Source organism: Mirounga angustirostris, unplaced genomic scaffold (assembly GCF_029215605.1).
Source record: "Mirounga angustirostris isolate CCGP_5_RB_7025 unplaced genomic scaffold, mMirAng1.0.hap1 SCAF_1, whole genome shotgun sequence".
NCBI lineage: Eukaryota > Metazoa > Chordata > Mammalia > Carnivora > Phocidae > Mirounga > Mirounga angustirostris.
Genome location: NW_026991709.1, coordinates 6196003 through 6215328, shown reverse-complemented (window position 1 = coordinate 6215328; position 19326 = coordinate 6196003). Strand labels below are relative to the sequence as shown.

The 19326-nt window shown below is 44.5% G+C and overlaps 1 protein-coding gene across 1 annotated transcript in view; it reads left to right on the top strand.

Moving 5' to 3' along the window:
• Positions 1–19326, top strand: part of PCP4 (Purkinje cell protein 4) — a 51650-nt gene that overhangs the window by 14844 nt on the left and 17480 nt on the right. Inside the window, exon 2 of the mRNA XM_045863581.1 lies at positions 9058–9109. Within this exon, the coding sequence (XP_045719537.1) occupies positions 9058–9109 (52 nt within the window). The remainder of the gene's footprint in view (positions 1–9057; positions 9110–19326) is intronic.

Below are 19326 nucleotides of genomic sequence, written 5' to 3'. Positions count from 1 at the left end.
GGTCCCCAAACTGCTGAGACCAATGTGCTTTCAGTACCTTAACCTACTGCAAATGGAATGCAACGGAAAAGCGAGAGGCAGGCCTCTTTTGAAGCCTGGTTTCCCATTCCTTTGCCATCCGATTCCTTTCAGGGACCAGGCTTGTGCACTGAGACCATTTTCAACATGCGTCATTCTCACAGCCCGATGAAGGAGGGGTACCGTTGTCCTGGCTTTGTGGGAGCAGAAACAGGCCCAGAGAAGCCAAGTGACCCGCACAGGGTCACACAGCGGCTAAGGGGCAGGACTGGGAGAGTCTGGACAGTCTGATTCTAGGACTTTTCTTTCTTTCTTTTTTTTTTTTAAGATTTTATTTATTCATTTGAGAGATAGAGAGCTTGAGCGGGGGTGGGGGGAGGCAGAGGCAGAGGGAGAAGCAGGCTCCCCGCTGAGCAGGGAACCTGATGTGGGCCTCGATCTCAGGAGCCTGAGATCATGACCTGAGCTGAAGGCAGACGCTTAACTGACCGAGCCACCCAGGCGCCCCTGATTCCAGGACTCTTCTTTTGTCTTTCTTTCTTTCCTTTTGGGTTGTATTTATAAAGGTATAATTTGCATATAGTAAAAGCTACCTTGTTCAGTTTATAGTTGATGAGTTTTGACACAATTGCTGTCTTATCATTGAGACAAAGACTCTTCTACCACCCCATAAATTTCTTTGTGTGCCTCCCTGAGGAGAACTGACAGCAACCCATGTCTTATCGTGATTCCTTTTTGAGCTGAGTTGAATAAACAAAGCAAGGTGATTGTATCGGCCTATTTGAGATACGTGAATTTGAAAATTTAGAGGTATGCACTGTAAATGAACTTAATAGGATATGAACTCATCCTGTTTTGAACTCACAAGATACAAAGCAAATCCACAAAATTAGAGGATCCACACAGACGCCATTAAAGTGTTCTTAAAGTTCCAGCATATTCCAGTTATGAAATTGTATGTGTGGCATGTGGCCATTTTTATAAAATGGAGACTCTATTTATGCACGTTCACACAGAAAAAAATGGGAAGGAAACACTCTGGAATATTTCATGAACTATTAACAAAATTTAACCCTGATTAAGTTGAATTATATGTAGTTTTATGCTTTCCTCCTTGTACATTTATTTTCTGAAATTTTCATAATGACCATATCCTAGTTTTATAAATGGAAAAACAGTGTTATTTAAAAAAGAAAATTGGCACAGGAAAGGTTTTAAAAATATGGGTATAGGGATGCCTGGGTGGCTCAGATGGTTAAGCGTCTGCCTTCAGCTCAGGTCATGATCTTGGGGTCCTGGGATCGAGCCCCACATCGGGATCCCTGTTCAGTGGGGAGTCTGCTTCTCCCTCTCCCTCTGCTACTCTCCTAGCTCATGCTCTCTCTCTTTCAAATGAATAAATAATAATCTTTAAAAAAATTAAGATATGGCTGTAGGAAAAGTATAAAGTGAATTTCAGTAAGACAAACCATGCACGGATCCCTAAAAATGAAGGTCCTTTTGTAAGCAGTCTGCCTAAACCACAGCAATGCTAATTATTTCTATTACCATGAAGGTCAGGATAAAGATGCTAGGGGCAGAATATAGCATCTGGGGTGGAATTTCGGCCTGTGGGTCTTTCTGCAGTGAGAGCGAGCACAGGGAGAAGAGTGAGGAAGTACAGAGATCGGTGCCCTTGTCTGTGAAGATCCCATCACTTTTTCTTTTAACCAACTATTTTTTTTTTAAAACCCTTCCAGCTGTAGTTCTCTTTTGACATTAGTTTCTACACCTTTAGGGATTGAATTAGTGGAGTTTTAATGCTCCATTTTCGGAATGGGAAATTATAGGTGATTAAAAGTATCAGTGGCAAGAAATTAAATCTATTCTGTCTTTATCACATAACGTTGGCATGAAAGTCTCTTCTGCTCTTCAGACAAATTCAGGGGCTTTGATTTGGAAGAGGCTTTTAACGATGTGCCTTTGATGATCCTGAGAAGCCACCTGTTCAATGATCGTGGTAGCTCCAAGCAATCATCAACTACCTGCTGGCTAACCCAGCCGCTCACCCCACTTCACCGCCGTGACCATGGTTTTGCTCCACTGTTCATTTAAAGTCTGGTATTTCATTCAAGAGACTGGTGAAACTCTGTCGATAAAATGTTAAATGTAATACCATAGAAACACACATTTTTGTTTCTTTATAAACACGGTGAGCAAAAGAAAACACAGAAAAAGTGCTGGGAAGGGTGAACTGAGATCTTCGGGGACAATCCCCGTCTTGACGTCTCCTGTGTGCAAGGCATCAATTCTGGGAAGAATCTGCAATATTCCAAATGTTGTGGTCCCTGAGCACGGCCCGCACCACAGACAGGAAGATTCGTGCTTTTCCTCTTATTTAGGACCTATCTGAGAAACTGCTCGTCACGATGCTACCATTTCAGGCTAGCTAGAAACCCTGAAACCATTGGAAGTATGAATATCAACAACAGCACAAAAGGAAGACAGCATCGAGGAGAAAAATTACTTACCCGAAAATGCATCACCAGGGGATAGACGGCGTTAAGTAGCACTTGCTAACAAGAGCTTCCAAGCCACCATGGGAATGAGATGGATTTTTCTTTCCATCTTTTGCCAAATCTCCACAACTACTTGGTAGACAGACTCCAAGAGAGGCCAGATGTTGGAAACAGAGAGCAAGGTGCTTTAAAAAAACCCCAAAATGCCTTGAAACAGTACTTTCCCTTCTTTTGTTGTGGACATGCCATCCAGTTGGGATCACCGAGTAACACCGTCTCTGGAATACTTTGTCCCTGAGGGACGGGGGAGAGCATGCCTACTTGCTACCAGGTCCTGACGTGTGGCCAGAAGGGGCCAGAGGTTAAGGTCGTTCCCTCTCAGAGGCAGGAGCAGAGACTCCAGTAAGGGATGTCCCCAGCGATGCACAGCTGGGGTGGGGGCACTGTGACTCACACTGATCAAGATGTGAAAAGCCCCCTTGACTCCCACTCACTCTGGTGAGCCCTGGTCCCTCACCTCTGCCCCTGTCTTAGCCATCTTGGGTCAAGCTCTTACCCAGCTCATAGAGATGATTGGTTTATGCCCTGTCTGTGCCTCCAGGTTGTGAGCCAAACAAAGTCAGAGAATGTGCCCTTCTCCAGGGGACCCTCAGTGCCCAACCCAGTGCTTGGCTCCCTGGAGAAAGTGAACAGTCCAGGAACGAGTCCCTCCCCTAGGCTGTGTCCAAGCCTCTGTCTGACACTGAACCCGTAAACTGCACTGCAGATGGTCTTGCACATTGGTGAATATACCTAATTTTGACAATCTGTTTTTGTAAAGAATCTTTTATTTCTTAGGCTGGGAGAGACCAAAATCCTTTAACTGGAGCATTTTCCTTCTGCAGCAGCAGTGAGAGGCTGATGCCGGGGCAGTGAGCAACCTGTTTAACTGTCACTGCAGGAGTCTCTTGGGGAGCCTGGGAAGGAGTAGAGAGTAGGTGGGACCCTGGGGACCCTGGGGATGGCCTGGGACATTGACTTGAGAAGGCTCTTTGTTTCCCAAGCTTATGGGGATTTTGGAAGTGGTGACCCTCTAGTCAAATCATGTCACTAAATTAAATATCAAGCCAATAAAGATACAGTACAGATTTATACATATTTATTTATTTATTTGTTTGTTTCAGAGGTAGAGTTTAGTGATTCATCAGTTGTATATAACACCAAGTGCTCATATCATATCACGTGCCCTCCTTAATGCCCATCCCCCCATCCCCCTATCCCCCCACCCCTTCTCTTCCAGCAACCCTCAGTTTGTTTTCTAGAGTTGAGCATCTCTTATGGTTTGCCTCCCTCTCTATTTTCATCTTATTTTATTTTTCCTTCCCTTCCCCTATGATCCTCTGTTTTGTTTCTTATATTCCACATATGAGTGAAATCATATGGTATTTGTCTTTCTATGACTGACTTATTTCGCTCAGCATAATACCCTCTAGTTCCATCCACATTGTTGCCAATGGCAAGATTTCATTCTTTTTGATGGCTGAGTAATATTCCATTTAAATGCTATGGGTATAGCTTCATAAAATGTTCTCAGAATGTCATTTGGACCTTAAATTTAACTTGCTAAAATTCATTTCACATTCCATTCTCTTCAAACTTCTGGAATGGAAAGTAAATATCTGATAATGGGAACCTGTGTCTCATCCTGAAGATGAAACAGTGTGTACTGGCTGAACGATTTTCCAAGGAGACGTAATTTGTCCGGTGTTCTGAGTTTGCACTGATGCAGAAGGAGGTTTTGGTAATTTGGTTTCGTCTACGACATATGATGAGCATACCCGATTTTACAGGTGTCGATGGGAAAGTATGAAAGCTGAGACCCCCCCACTGCAGTATTCTGGAAGTCATATAATAAGAACATGCAAAATGACAGCACAAACTCATAACTTATAGTTGTGGCCCATGAGAAAGCTGGAAATTGAAGTTTCCAAAGACTTTATTAAAATAAGTTTCCAAATCCTTGAAATTACATAACTTCTTGAATCTTTTACTTCCTTTGGGGGAACGTGTGACCAGTGCCTGGTGGAGCCGCGTGGAGCCTGAGGCAAAAGGAAATGTCAGTAATACCAGTCGATCCTGTCTTTGTGTATAATGTTGATATCTCGTTACGATGACTTTTTACGGTACTTTTGATTTTCTAAAATATTGCCTTAAAATATATTTTTTTATCTTTTTAAAGCTTTATTGAGGTATGATTGACAAGTAAAATTGTAACATACTTACAGCGAACAGTGTGATGGTTTGATATATGTGCACATTGTGAAGGATTCCCACCATTGGGTTAATTTCCACATCTCTCACCTGACATACTTACCTTTGTTTTTTGGTGGGAACACGTAAGTTCTACTCTCTTAGCAGATTTCAGTGATACAACACAGTAATATCAATGTAGGTACCATGTTGTACATGAGATCCTAGACTTTATTCATCTTATAGCTGAACGTTGTACCTGTTTACCAAAGGAAGTGTGGATTTTGCAGCCAGCATGCAGGCAGGTGTTTGCTGAGTCTGTTTGTGAGGGTTGGGACAGCACCTCATTTCCTATTTAAACTGGCACTGTGAGGACATAGGTGCTGGTGATGTGTGTAGACCCCTACATGTAGCATACAGGTGATCAGCCATACCTCAATCTCCATGCCAAGCTCAAAATGCAGGAAGAAATGGATCCAAAGCCACTTATTTACCAGAAAGTAGGTGTGGTCTATTTCACCAGTGGAATCATATCAAATATGAACTGTGATTTTGCAACTTGGTTGAAAGAGTCACCCAGACAAATTTATATGCTGAGTCAGATACCTTTCAGATGTCACTTCAGACTCTGTCAGTGAGGACCCGTGGGCTCCATAGGCTTCAGGCAGGTGTGAAATGACAGCATGCACCTCCTGGCCACACCACGTGTCTCCACCTCTGCATCTCCTGCCCTGGCACTTCCTCCTCGTCCCCTGGTAGATGCCAGAAGTGAGACCTCGCCCAGCCGAGAAGCATTAAGAACTGGACTGGTGAGGGACAGCCGCTGGTGGCTTACTCGCTGACCTTTTCCTGCTGGGGTCCCCTGGGTCGCACCACTCTCTTATAAGGCGCAGCTGTCAAGCCGACTTGATGATGAGTCCCCCTTCTCTCCTTCCTCCCTCACTCCAGGCGCCCTCTCTAACAAAGCTGTAGTGCAAATGGCATTTGCCTCAGGCTCTGCATTCTGGGAAACCAAATGAAGACATATTCTTTGTTATTTTCCTGTAGCTCTTGGTACAGTGGGACTGTCAGAAAAATTACTTCAAAATTTTTACCTTGAAATACCAATCCTGCCTTTTTATGGATACATGGCATGTACTAGATTTTCAGAAAGAACTGTCATGTACCCACTCTTTATTTGGGCTCCTTTTAATTGGGAGTTTATTAATTCTGGAATGCTATCTTCTTATTAGTTAACATCACCAGGGAAGGATGCCTCCCTTCTGAGAACCATGTGAGTTGCTTGGCAAGTGTTTAAGAGATGGGGACAGTCCTCTCCGGCCGCGTTTCTGCCTCGTTTCTTCCCGTATCCTCCCTGGTTCTCTGCAGACTCTGCAGCAAGCATGCCTGCCACCAGCTCATGCTGGAGGAGGTTACTTCAGTGTTGCAATCAGAATGTCTTGTGTTGCATCCTTAGAGGGCTAGTTAGCATTTCCTAATCACAAAATGAGGACAATATAGAAAGAGGGAGTTTCCAAGAAGATGTGTCTGTGCTCTAATAAGCTGAGTAGTTTTTGTATTTGTGATTCTAAAGGTAAATTGAGTGGAATAAGCTTTCTCACATGAGACCCTCTGTCCCTTGAAGAGGTCTTGGGAATGATGACAGGGACGCTTTCTTGACATGTTGGAAGAGAGAATGCCATTGTGCCTGAGGAGGATGGGCACAGAGCTGGCCTGAGCAGCAGGGATGCTGATTTCAGAAGGCCAAAGAAGGAAGGGACTGTTATTCTTCCAGGCACTTAGGAAAGCTTGGAAGAAGGTGCTGGGTCAGAAGTGGGACAAGGTGTAGTGGAGGGTCCCAGCCAGGAGTATTTGATGAATGTGAAGTTGTTAGCGTGGGGATGGAGTTGACCAGGAGAGGACCTGAATGAGGACATCTGTGCCAAGGGCCATGACAAAGGGCAGATGGCAAGAATCGTGGGATAAAACAATCATGTGTGATGACCACTGTAGACCCCCCAGAATAGAAAAGCTCTCAGATAGTTCCCCACAGCGCTCAGCCTTCCCCTTAAAAATGCTGCAAGGTCTCAGAGAATTCTGAAATGAGATACTCCTAGTGAATAGTTCTTTTTCATCAGGATCATTTTCTGATCCGAGACACCGTCTCCTTGTGACATCTATCAGTTTCATTTTGCCTCCATCACATTAGACCTGACACAAAACCCCTGTCTTAGAAATACTGAAAAAATGAACTCTTTTTTTCCCCTGTGCACATTTCATGTTGGATTTCCTCGGGTTTCTAAAATGTGATCTTTTATGGAATGAGGTATTCATGACATTTGAAAGGTGTCAGTGTCTAAGGTATTTAAAGACAGTGAGGGTAGAGTGCGCTCTTATTTGCATTTGTATTCCATTGAATTTTGACTTTATTCAGCTCTACAACCCTGTCCTTTTATTCTCTGAAATTCGCTTCCCCCCACCCCCCTGGCCCATCTATGGATTATGTGGGGAAGGATGGAAGGTTTAAACACTGAAGTGTTCAGTTTCCTATAGCTGCCATGCAGCTGGCTGGGTCCTCCGTAGTGGTGGCCCGATTCCCTTCAGTGCAACTTAACCAGCCTTGCAGTTGAAGAGGGCACTTCAAAATAGGGCGAGAAGAAAGGGGCATTTTACTTGCAAATCTACTCTATTTAAGAAATGTGTCATTTATTTAAATGAAGATGATGTATACTCCCGGTTGATTGTTGAGGTAATGATGCCATGACATGGGACCTGAATGAAGTTTGTAGAACAGTTGATGTTTGGCTAAGAACTGTAGCCACTCTCCATGGGAACACACGGGCAGATCTAGTGTTCTGAAAATTCAAGACGTTCCAAATTAGATATGAAGACGGGGCCCACATTTATATAACCTTTCCAACTTGTGGCCTTTTGTTCCACCTCCTGCCACAGAGAATTGGTTCATCCTCCCAGAATGGGACTGGATTGGGTGGGCATTTGCACTTCATGGTGACTGGGTTGGGGTGTGTGGTGGCTTGGTGATGCCGGGACACTGGGCTTTGTCACCTTCTCTCGAGTTATCCTCTGCAAAAAGCAACAAGCATACACAGGGATGGTTAATTGGTTAACATGAATCTTTATCATTCACCCTATTTATTTATATGACTCAGAACAGGAAAGCAAGATTTTTCCAGATGATCCATCTACTGTTAATCAAGAGTTGACTAAGGATCTGGGAATTTCTCATTACAACATTGAACACGAATGGGAGCTGATAATTATTTTTATGATACTGTTTTTAGACTGGAGTCCTGAACACAAATATAAATTTTGAGAACACCTTTTCCCCCTTAGTGAGAGTCACCTATAGAGGTTGACTCCTTGTCCAGTGCTCTGTCTCTCTTCCCAGGATCTTATTTGAATAGTTATGTAACCAAGACAATCCCTGCAAGTCTCTAACCTCTAGGCACCGAAGTCCCTTCTCCAGTCTTGACTGCGTCACCAACTAGTTCCTGACTTTAGACAAATCAGACTCCCTTCCTGGTTGCATTTTGCTCATTTGGAAAGTTAGAGACTTCATAATCTCTTCAATCTTTTTCAACTTGAAGCATATTTTCAATAACGATCAGAAAATTGGATTGACACAATACTTCTCTCTCCATGGACTAGAACCATTCCAAGCATCATGTTATTTAAAGATAGTAGTTGGATAAGCTTTGAGGAAGCATGCTTGTATGTTGACATGTGTAATGCATTTCACATAGCTCCCTAGACCTCACAGAGAATCTTGCCCAATGATCCAAGACTGACCATAAAATTTTCATGCTTTTGGTCAACCTGGTAAAATGAAAATGCACAACGTAGGCTTGCACAATGACAGACAGATGACTCAACAGTAGGAGAAACTCTGACTACAACCTAATGTTTTTTTTAGTCGATCAATTTTTTTTTTTTTTTAAATCTCGACATTGTGATTGGAATGAGAACATAACTGTGTAGGGGCCATCATTGACCAAAGTGATAATTCTCATTTTCTCACAGTTGGCTGTTTTCCTCATATTTCAAATGAGGTTTTCCTCCGTCAACAATAGCTTCCCATCTGGTGTTCCTTGGATGTGGGCGAGGGGGGCAGTCTGTGCAATTTGAATGGATCCTTTCTGGGCTTGACCCTTTCTTGGTCTCTCATGAGCACCATGTTTTTACCATCTGAGTTCAAGTAACATAGAACATGATATAATGCAACAGATATTTGCAACACTAGAAGTGATAAAAATAATCCTGAATATATCTGATAACAATTTCTTTCCCTTTTGTTTTTTTTTTATGCCTTTAGCGACAAGGTGCTGGGGCAACCAATGGAAAAGACAAGACATCTGGCGAAAATGGTAAGATGACATGAGTTGTCCAGATATTTCCTTGTATCACCTCTGCAACCTCTTGCCCGTGGCAAGTGTGGGTAATGTCTTCCATGCAAACCAGCTTACTATTCATGTTTATGCTTTGGGGTTGGAGTGGATCTGAGCAATTCACAGTGAGCACCATGGTCTGGTTTTACAAAGAAAACCAAGCTAGTTAAATGCGGTGATAGGAACAGTTTCCTTCCCAAAGGAGGACTCCCATTTTGGGCAACGTGATAATTACAATGCAAATATAGTTCTGTGCTTTCTTCATTAGGGTTGGTGAGACTCGTCGGAGTTGTTGTGAGGATAAAATGAGATCAAATGAGATAAGTGCTTTGAAAGCTGTGAAGTGCTCATCTCCTGACGGGAGCCTCCACAGTCTGCTTCAGCCCTCCCTAGGCCCCAGAGCAGAGCGCGGGCTCCAGGGGGTCTGGATCAGGGAGGGGATACAGCGAGTTGCCAGTGAACACGAACGTGTGGTAGAGGCCAGAGTGCGTGCATCCTGGACAGCAGTCTCCACGCTGGCCTTGAACTGTAGGAGCGGTCATCGTATTTGTGGATGGGGCCTGAGGCTCGGAGAGGGGGCGCTGGCTGTGACCGCAGATGGGAAGAGGGTGGACTTGGGAGGAGACCCAGCTGGGTGTGAGCCTGGCCCCCCAACTTTAGTGGCGTGAGGGGGCAGACGCATATTAATGAGGACTGTGGTATGCTCCTGGTGAAGTTAGATTCTGGGTGTTCTTAATTGTTGTTGTTGATTATGAAATGAACTCACCTTTGTGGAAAACTGGTCCTGTTTCGTGTGGATAGGATCTGTGCCCGCGCCCCCTCCTTCTGTCGTGCGTCATGCCACTCTCCAGACTGGCTGCAAAAAACTCCCTGGGTGCCTTCAGGGTCCTCCACTGGGCCTGCGCGCTGGGGCCTGAGCAAGACTCAGCTACTGCAATCTTCCCCTGTGCCATACTCTGTGGCCTGCTGACTCACCCTCCTGTTCTGGGCCATCCTTGCAGGCAGGGTCAGTGTGCTGACCCCAGGGTGAAAGGTCATCATGCAAATGAGTAGAGTGTGTCCATTTGGAGCTGGGGGCCCTTCCTGTCTTCTCTGTGAGTGGGGGGTGGGCTGTTGGCACAGAGGTCAAAGAGCAGAGAGGGGCAACATGAGAGCTGCACACAGAGGAGGGCGGAGGGCCCCCCAGCAACTTGCTGGTCTCCCTGGTTCATGGATTCGTAGCCATCTCTTTCCTGGAGGCCTTCTGCGGGCCCCACAGCCTCAGGATCCCAGGGTTTTATAGTCAGGTCTTTCAGAGACCTGCTGCTGGGGCAGTTCTCATGCCTTTATTCTCCTGGCTTATTTTCATTCTTAAAAATTCTCGAAGACCCCTAGGAGGGGGTCTTGGGGTTGGTTCCCATATTAGAAATTAAAAGGGAGAAAATTTTAAAAAGGTTTACGAATTAATTCAGTAAAAATAAAGTGATAAACCCATGACAAGTTCATGTAAGTAACATTTTAAATGGAAACGTAATGACATTTTCCAAAATGGAAAAAACTATTTAGCAAAATGATAGCAATGTTTTACGTGTTTTTGCAAATCTCTTTAATGTCTGGCTTTAATAGAAGACAGCGAGCTGCCTCTGCATTCCATCCCGTGGCATCTCACGTCGGGTCGGCTCAGGAAAATTCCACTGTGACCTGAGAGCGCGATTGGAAAAAGCAAGTCATACCCTAGTACTCTAAAAAAGAATTCTGATCTGAGCGCTTCCTCAGAGGAGGGCTGCACCCCGGGGCACCTGGTCCACACTCTGAGCATTGCCACTCCGGAATGACTCCCGTGTCATGCGTGAGGAGCCTGGACTCTGAAGATCAGGCAGAGTCGTGGCTCAGAAATGACCAGACCCCTTGCATTCACTGCCTCTGCCCCTCGGCTCTACCCTGGCCTCCATCCCACTGGTCCTCCGAAGCATGTCTGCACACTCAGTGCTTTGCACCAAAGACAAGTATCAGCTGTTGGAGAAGACACGTCTTTCTGCCATTCTGAGGCATGGCATTCTTTCAGCCCAAACCCCATCTCTTCTAGTGAAAACCGAATATGTCTTTTCTGGAGGTACAGAAATCAATGGAAAGAAAATATCAAGATGCCGTGGAGAAAGCTTTCCTTTATATAATTCTAGATATTAGAGGATATTCACTTCTGAGTAGAAAAAGGGTTGTTTAGAATTAGAGATTATTCAATACTTGTAGAACAAAGGTGCTGTCTACATTTAAATTATTAAGATGTTGCCCTTTGATTTCAGACAAAACTGCTCACACGTGATATACGTACACGACATTTTATTATAATATTGAGTTTGTGCTTTGCCTCTAAAAATGAACAAAGACAAAAAAAAAAAAAGAACAAAGACATAAGTCAGTAACAACCCATCAATGACTGGGGTAAAGACTTGGTCTAAAAGACATTTTCCTAAATATCTAAGTCGCTTCAGTCCTTGTTCTTAAATTTGTAATACGAGACTATCATCTGGGAATTTGTTTTAACCTATTATTACATTCCACTGAAATTCAGATTATTTTACTCTGTCATCACAGGTGTCTCGAGAGATCTTTTAGCTGAATGTATATTTCCTGTTTGCACAAATGAAGCTGCCCACATGTGTGGAAGGAACAGGGACCCATGGGAGTGGAACCGTGGAGCACAGAACATCAAAATGTCAGGAGAGTTGGATCGTAGTCAATTAATCACGAAATGATCATTCCCAAATTTCATTAGTTATCTACAAGTCAAAGTGTTCTTATTACAATTATTATAAATTTACTCTAGGCTTCCATTTAACACTTAAAGCAATGAAGACCATGGCAGTGAGTTATGAGTGCCTCGAAATTCTAATTCAGATCACAGAAGACACGTGTCAGATACATGAAAACTCCAGAGGGATCTACATTGTTGGCTCTGCTGGAATTTTGTTACATTAAAAGTTATCTCAAGAGGGCCACTGACAAAGAATCTGGATTCTTGGTATTCCAAGATTATTTTTACTGATGGAGTTGTTGCTGTGGTGTTTACGGATATGAGATAGGATGTTTATCCACTACACATCCAGAATGCCCCTGAAATCTTCCTCAATCTCTGGGATGCCAACCTCTGGATACACAACCCAGTTCTTCAACACATCTGCAGTATGGAGATAGGTTTTTCAGAAATTTTAGGGTTATTATTATTTTTTAATTAAAAAATGAATTCATTAGGCTCTTGTTAGTTCAGAGATTTTTATTCCTATATGGACAAAGTACCTTCATTGTTTGATTAGTTTAGGCCAAGAACTTCATTTGTTACCCTTCTTGTGTGAAATGATAGTTCATAGCTCCAGTTACGACTCCTCTACTGTGTTAAACTTAAACATGTTTATAAATACAGACGCAACCATCTGACTCTCGATTATTCACCTCCAATCACCAGTTTGGACGCAAGCAAAAGGTTTGGTTTTTTGTTTGTTTTTTTTTTTTTTGCAAGACAGTAATTTTCCTCAATGTCTTGATTTGTATCTTGATACTTGTTTTTCAGAGAGACTCCAAGAGTTAAGGGTTTTATTGACATAGAAAGTCGGAAAATACTGGAAGGAGAGTGGCCGCTGGGAGGCCTCCAACATGAAGGAAAGATTTACAAATAATAAACCCCTGGCAGAGCTTACTTTCAGAGCCCGGAGGCTTACCCAAGCTAAATTGAATTTCTAAAACTGGAATGGATTTCTCTTGATTTAGTGAGCTGTGATATATTTGTTTCTGGAAAGCTCTGTCTTTGGGGGTGGAAGGCACGGATGCACCTGATTTAAGAAAAGGATCCCTTCCCATCCAGACTGTGGGTAAACGTCCAGAAAGAAGGTGCTATTCTGTACCATCTGTGGAGCTCACTGCAGTTGTAATTTCTTTGAGGTGTGAGTGCCTGAGCAAGAATGCAGGCGCCATGCTTGGGTAGGCGTGACCCTTCTTTGGAAAAGAAGTGGTGGCTTGAGAAACTTCTAGTAGGTGTGGGGATATGCTAAGATCACATAACGTTCAGTTTGCTTTGATATGATTATATGATTGCTAACAATGAATAAGATCAAACGTTGTCCTGGGTGCTCTCCTCTCCTTGTTTTGAATAAAACCCAGACACATGGAAATTTAAGTTTATCTCTCCTTTGGATTTGAGAAAACACACATGCACGCACTGAAATTTGGTTTTTCTGCTATCAAGTAGGTGGAGATATTGAGAAGGATTTGTGTTTATAGATAGACTTAGACACTACCATTAATCTGGGCATGATTGTGCAAATAAGAAATGAAATTCAGATGTTTACCCCCAAAGCAGCCCCCTCTCAGCTCCAGATCACTTAGTAGAGAGCAACACTTTTTCTTTTGGTGTTTTTGGTGTATGATGACCTTTTATACCTGCAAATGGACGTGGGCAGAGTTTGCCTAGGACACATCAAAGCTGCCAGTTCTCCTGGTTTGCAGAGGCGTGTGGAGTGAGGCCTCGAGTATGAGGGTGGATGATGAACTGGGAGTAGGATGGGTCCAGGAACAAAGGGGACTGAGCGCTTACTTTCTCCACTGAGAGAGAAGGTCAATCAACCTGGCAGGAGACGCTGCCTGGCTGATCCTGTTTTTGTGCACAGGACGTTTGGATGGAAGGTAAAGGAAGAAATGCAATTTCTAGAAAGGCTACGGAGGTGTCACATCATGCAACCACTGAGGCAGGGAGGTGACCTGGTTCCGCTTCAAATGCAGGGTAGGAGAGACCAGAGTTCAGGGCCGACAGAGCGAAGGTCACAGCCCGCGTGTGCAGGCATCTGGAATCCAGGATCTGTGAAGCTCTGCTCCACACGGAGATCTAATATGCCAACTCTGCTTAAATCTCAATGGGAGTTTAGGTGGGAACTTGCCATCCTCTGCTAAACCTCTTTGAAAAGGGGAAAGAAAGAATTCAGAATGTTGAGCAGCAACATGGATCGGAAATACGCCGTTCTAGAATGTTTACAGCCCGCACCTGGCGGTGGGAAAAGCACCTCCCCAGAGTTATCAATCTCTCAGGTGTGCAACGATTACTGGGCCAGAAAGCTCTAAATCTGTCTCTGGCTGGTGTAATCAAGCCTCGAGCTGCGGGGAGCCCAGAATTCGCCTGCTGACATATTGCGAGCGCTGCAGTGAACACCACAGACACGTGAAGCTTTCAAGGCGAAAAATCAAACGACTCTGGTCTCCATCTGGGGCCTCTTGGCCCTTTCTCTCTTTCTTTTTCCATACTCAGAACAACCAGAAAAAAAAAAATCAAAACCAGAGTGATAAGACATGAACGCAGCTTTCAAATATTACAGCAGGATATGCTCTTCTTTGCTGTCAGCGTGCAATGCTCGGAAGATCTATATTCCAGAAGGAAGGGATGGGCACACAAGGTTGCTTCTGATATTGATCCAGGGGGAGAAAGAATGAAATTAGAATTGCTGATCAAGCCAGGCCATTCAACCACCAGGCTCTGCACACAAACCTGGTCAATGGGTAATATTGTTCAACAAATGAGTCGATCCGGCGTGAAGGTTATTTTAGGGATTAGTGCCAATAGGAAATTTATTACTGTTAATCTTAGTTATACCGGTGATTTTATTTTTAGGGTGGCCTCCAGTTTGAGCATTACAATGACTTCTGTGTGCAGGTCATACTTTGGATAGGTAATGGTGCTTCGAATCCACTGTCTTCGGAGTAAACACACTTGAAGGGTCGTCAATAGGGGAGGAGATCTGTATCTGCTCCTAGCTGTCGGTCTCTACATCTGTGTACATTTGCATAGCTTAAAATGCTCTCATGCATGACCTTCTGTCTGATTCCCTGGCAGCCTCGGGAGGGGGGTCGGGAGGCCATGTCGGGCGAAGCTCCTTGTGACGTCGGTGATTTGTCCAAGGTCACACGACTCACAAGAGGAAAGTTGTGGTCGTCTGGCCTGCAGGGCAGACATGCCAGATTGTCTCCACGGACACCCCCTCCTCAGATGCCTCTGGACCTGGGGTCTTGTTGCAAACTGGCAATGAGGGTGGGCTGTGGTCTGAGCCCATGGAACAGAATGAGCTTGACAGGCTTACATCTTGGCCAAGCCAGAAACCAGAGTCTCAGCAGCACTGTCACCTCATCCACCTAGCTAACCGGCCTCTGGAAAAGATGTGTGATGTCAGACTCATTACAGGGACAGCCACATTAATTTTTTAAATGAAGCAATATGCTAATTTATGGGCTTATCCATATTTTCCTTCTTCTTCCTCTCTCCCTCCCTCCACCCCTTCCTTCCTTCTTTGTGAAACTGAACATTGGATAACTTTAGACCAGCTGAAGATAGAATTCTGTTTCATATCATATGGAGAAGGCCCATATGCCTTAGCGGAAACCTGAAGGTATAAATTGGGTTGAAAGAATTGCCTTTTAAGATCGTTTTAAGCCCAAGAAGCAGCTCGGACCAGGAAAATGGCGATCCTTCTTTTCTTTGGAATCCTGCCTTAATTGGGACACAGGAACATCTCATATTCTGCTAATTAATTATTCGTATGGAAATAATATTTCTCAAGTGCTTGAAAACATTTTGCTCTTTTAAGCATGTGAAACACTCACAATTTTACTTATAGAATTCATTTGCACAGCAAGCAGCTTTTCAGAAGAGAGAACCGACTTGAATCTCAGCCTGGGCTCTCCAATAAGATGGTTTAAATTTGTAGGTTTCATATTAGCGAGTTCGTCTGTGATTACAGAGGCATGTGGGAATGCTAATGTTCCTTCTTGAGAAAGGGTGTTCTTGGTAGATAGTGGGCTGAACTGTCTTCAGAAACTGAACCCCCTCTCAGGCTGGACCGGCCCTCCCAGTCGCAGGAAGAGGAAGCCATGAGGTCCTTGTAACCGGTCTCCCTGGGCATCCTTCCAGTCACCACAGATCTTGCTGCAGACCCGAGGACAGAAGTCGCCCTGCATCTTCCAAGAAAGCTCTTTGCCACTGATTCTAGAACGTAGCTTTGGGGAAAGGCCCTGGGGCGTGTTGTGAGCTTATGTAAATTCCACTCAACACTACTGACTGGTTTTTTCCAGCATTCTTCATCAGTAACAAGTGGGAGTTTCTGATCAATACTAATTTATTGTGACGATTTGGCTTAATTTGGACCATTCAATCAAGAAACAGCATGCTTATTTTGTTCCATGTACGATTTTTATTCTCTCCTTAGCGGGCTTCTCCTTGTTTTCAGGAAGTGACTGCTTTTCATTAACTTAAGCAAGCTGAGAACAGATTTGCCTCTGAATGCTCCTTTAAAGAGTTACTTCAAAATGTGATAATGGGTGTAGCAGACTGGCCGACTCACTAAGGCAGAGGGCAGGTGGCTGTATCCTTGCTTTTTTGGAGGAGTCGTGAGAGCAAATGCTGTTCACCAGCCATGCTCTCTGGAAGACAAGACCTAGCAAACTCATTCCCGGTGGTTCTCTGATTGACACCTCCTTGCCTTTTTCACTTTTTGTGAAGGACAGGGCCACCAATATCAGGGTCTAGGGGAAAATGAAAACATGACCCCCTTGTTAAAAAATGATTAAAGTGAAACATAACTCGCCGTGCTGAGTGTGGGGTCCTACACACGTTGTCTGGCTGTGAAGCCAGCCTCTAAGGGCACCAGATACAATCTTTTTTCTTTAAAACTGTTCAGTATGTACCGTTCATTTTATAGCACATTTTCTTTCCGACACTTGAATCTGCTGCCCTGGTTTAAGCACAGCAGATAGATAATTGGAAACTTTTTAGGGTGTGAACAATTAATTTGAATGTAAGTAATTTTCCAAATAAGGAGCACAAAACTTCCGCACTCTTTATACGTGCCTTACTTTGTAATGGACTTGGCGAATCCTCCTGGATCACTTTGTATGCCCATTGTGATTGTGTATGATTTCTGGTTTTTCGTCCTACTTTGTAGAGAACTACAAATGGCTCTGAAGTCTTTGGCCCATGGAGAGGGAGTTCTAAGTCTCCTTCTCTTACATCAGGGCAGGTGTGACTTCTCAGACGAGCCGCACACAGAAGAGGGGGTGCACGGGGTTTCTGGGCCCAGACCTTAAGAAACCAGCAGCTTCAAACTTTTTGTCTCTGGGAACGCTTGCTGTGGGAGAAGCCTGTGGCCGCGTGAGAAGCCCGATACCCTGAACCCATCACGTCTTGAGTAAGCCCGGGTTGGCCGTGTGGAGCAGTGGCTTGTTGAGATGCCCGACCAGCCAGTGACGGTGCCGTCTCTCCCAGCCCCAGAGCCAGACGAGCAGTGAAGGTCCCCCAGGTGACTCCAGCCCCAGGACCCTCTCACTGCAACACACGGAAAGCTCCGTGCAAGAAGTGCCTGGCTGAGCCCATCCACCTCCAGAACCGGTGGGCAGAATAACCACTTCCTGTGTTTATGCTGTTAGATTTGGGGACAGTAGTTAACTGTTACATACCGACACCTGTCCTCTTTACTAGCCTGTAGTTTGGGTCTCCCCTCCTTCCACCCTTCCTTCAAGTCCATCCTGGACTGTTTTCTGTTCTTGTTGGTAGGAATGTAATCTCTTCGGGAAGCCGACCTTAAAAACCAGAACAGGGATGTTGCAAAACTGTATCAACTCTAGCCTTTTTTTGCACATTCACTCAAAGAGTATTTGCTCAGCACCTACTCTGCGCTAGACGTCATTATCAGAACGAGTAATGGAGTATTTTAAAAGAGCAGCCCTGGGACAGTGGGGCTGGAAGTCCTTAGTGACGAATAGACGGGCCATGGTCCTGGGAGGGGATGGAGGGCGCACCCCACCCCTGAGTAACTAGAGGAGAGTTAACTACAAAGGGAATGTTTGCAAAGATGTGGGTAGGGTTTAGGGAAACCCACATGGAATAGCATAGCTCCTCAGACTAGCAATGGCAGAGCCTGATGGGAGGCGCCAGAATCCAAAGAGGATGGTGTCGGAAGACGCAGCCTGACGGGGGCAGTGTTCTTCTGTTGATGGACATAACTGAGCTGCAGCGACTGTGCAGACTTGTAGGGTTGCCAGACTTAGAAAATAAAAGTAAGGGATCTCAGTTAAATTTCAGTGTCAGATAAGCCAAAAAATATATATTTTATTAAAGTATAAGTATGTCCCATGCCATATTTGGGACATATTTATGCTAAACATTTTTTCGTTGTTTTTCTGAAGTTTGAATTTATGGGCAGCCTGTATTTTATCTGCAACCCTAGCAGAGAAAGAGGCAAGGGAATCAATACCCAGATCTCTCTCTCTCTGTCTTCTGTTTGCCTGTAGTACCATCCATTGGAGGAACCCAACCAAAGCCACAGAACGATGGGTAGGAGAAGCAGAGAGCAAATCCAAGGAGCAAAGGTTGAAAAACTGCATTGTGCCTTGCCCATGCACTTTCTTCACTGAAACTTGGGTCATCAGCTACCCCTCTCAGTCTTCCCTAATTAAAAAATGTAGCTTATTATACTCTAAGTGATGGCATCTCTACACAGGAAAAACGGGTAGGATTTTTGTATACAAATTCTAGATTGGTTTCAGAAAAAGCACAAAAAAGAAACAAAGAAAGGAAGAAAGAAAAAAGAAAGGAAGGAAGGAAGGAAGAAAGAAAGAAAGAAAGAAAGAAAGAAAGAAAGAAAGAAAGAAAGAAAAAGAAAGAAATGCCATTTATTAATATTATCCTTTTAACTATGTAGTGGCATTGGTTGGCTTAATGTTTTTAAAGGGAGGAAACCTGTCAGCTCTATTTTTGAAAGAGCAGTTAGGCTGTCCGTGAAGGTTAGTGTGTTTTCCAGGTGGTCAATTTAAGACCCCAGGCCCTCTCCGGTGTCATTCAAGAGCAAAGGGAGGTGGCTGAAGACTGGGGAGGGGTACTTAATAGGAACGCAGCCAGGAATGTGTGCGTGTGCACACACGTGTGCAAAGCTGTGCACCTCTCACTCTGGTCTAAAGGAAAACCCACATGGAAGCCCAGGCCAACCGGGAAGCGGGGGTGTGTGTGTGTGTGTGTGTGCGCAGAGCAGGTACCGTCACCCCCTCCCGAAGTCGGGTTTATCAGGGCAGGAGGGAGGGTCTGCAGTTTCAGCCTCCTGGGATTTGGGGCTACCAGAGTCCAGACAGGGCTGGGGCGTGGTCAGGCACCCTCCAGTGATCTGGGTCTGGAAGCCACAAACTGAAGGCTT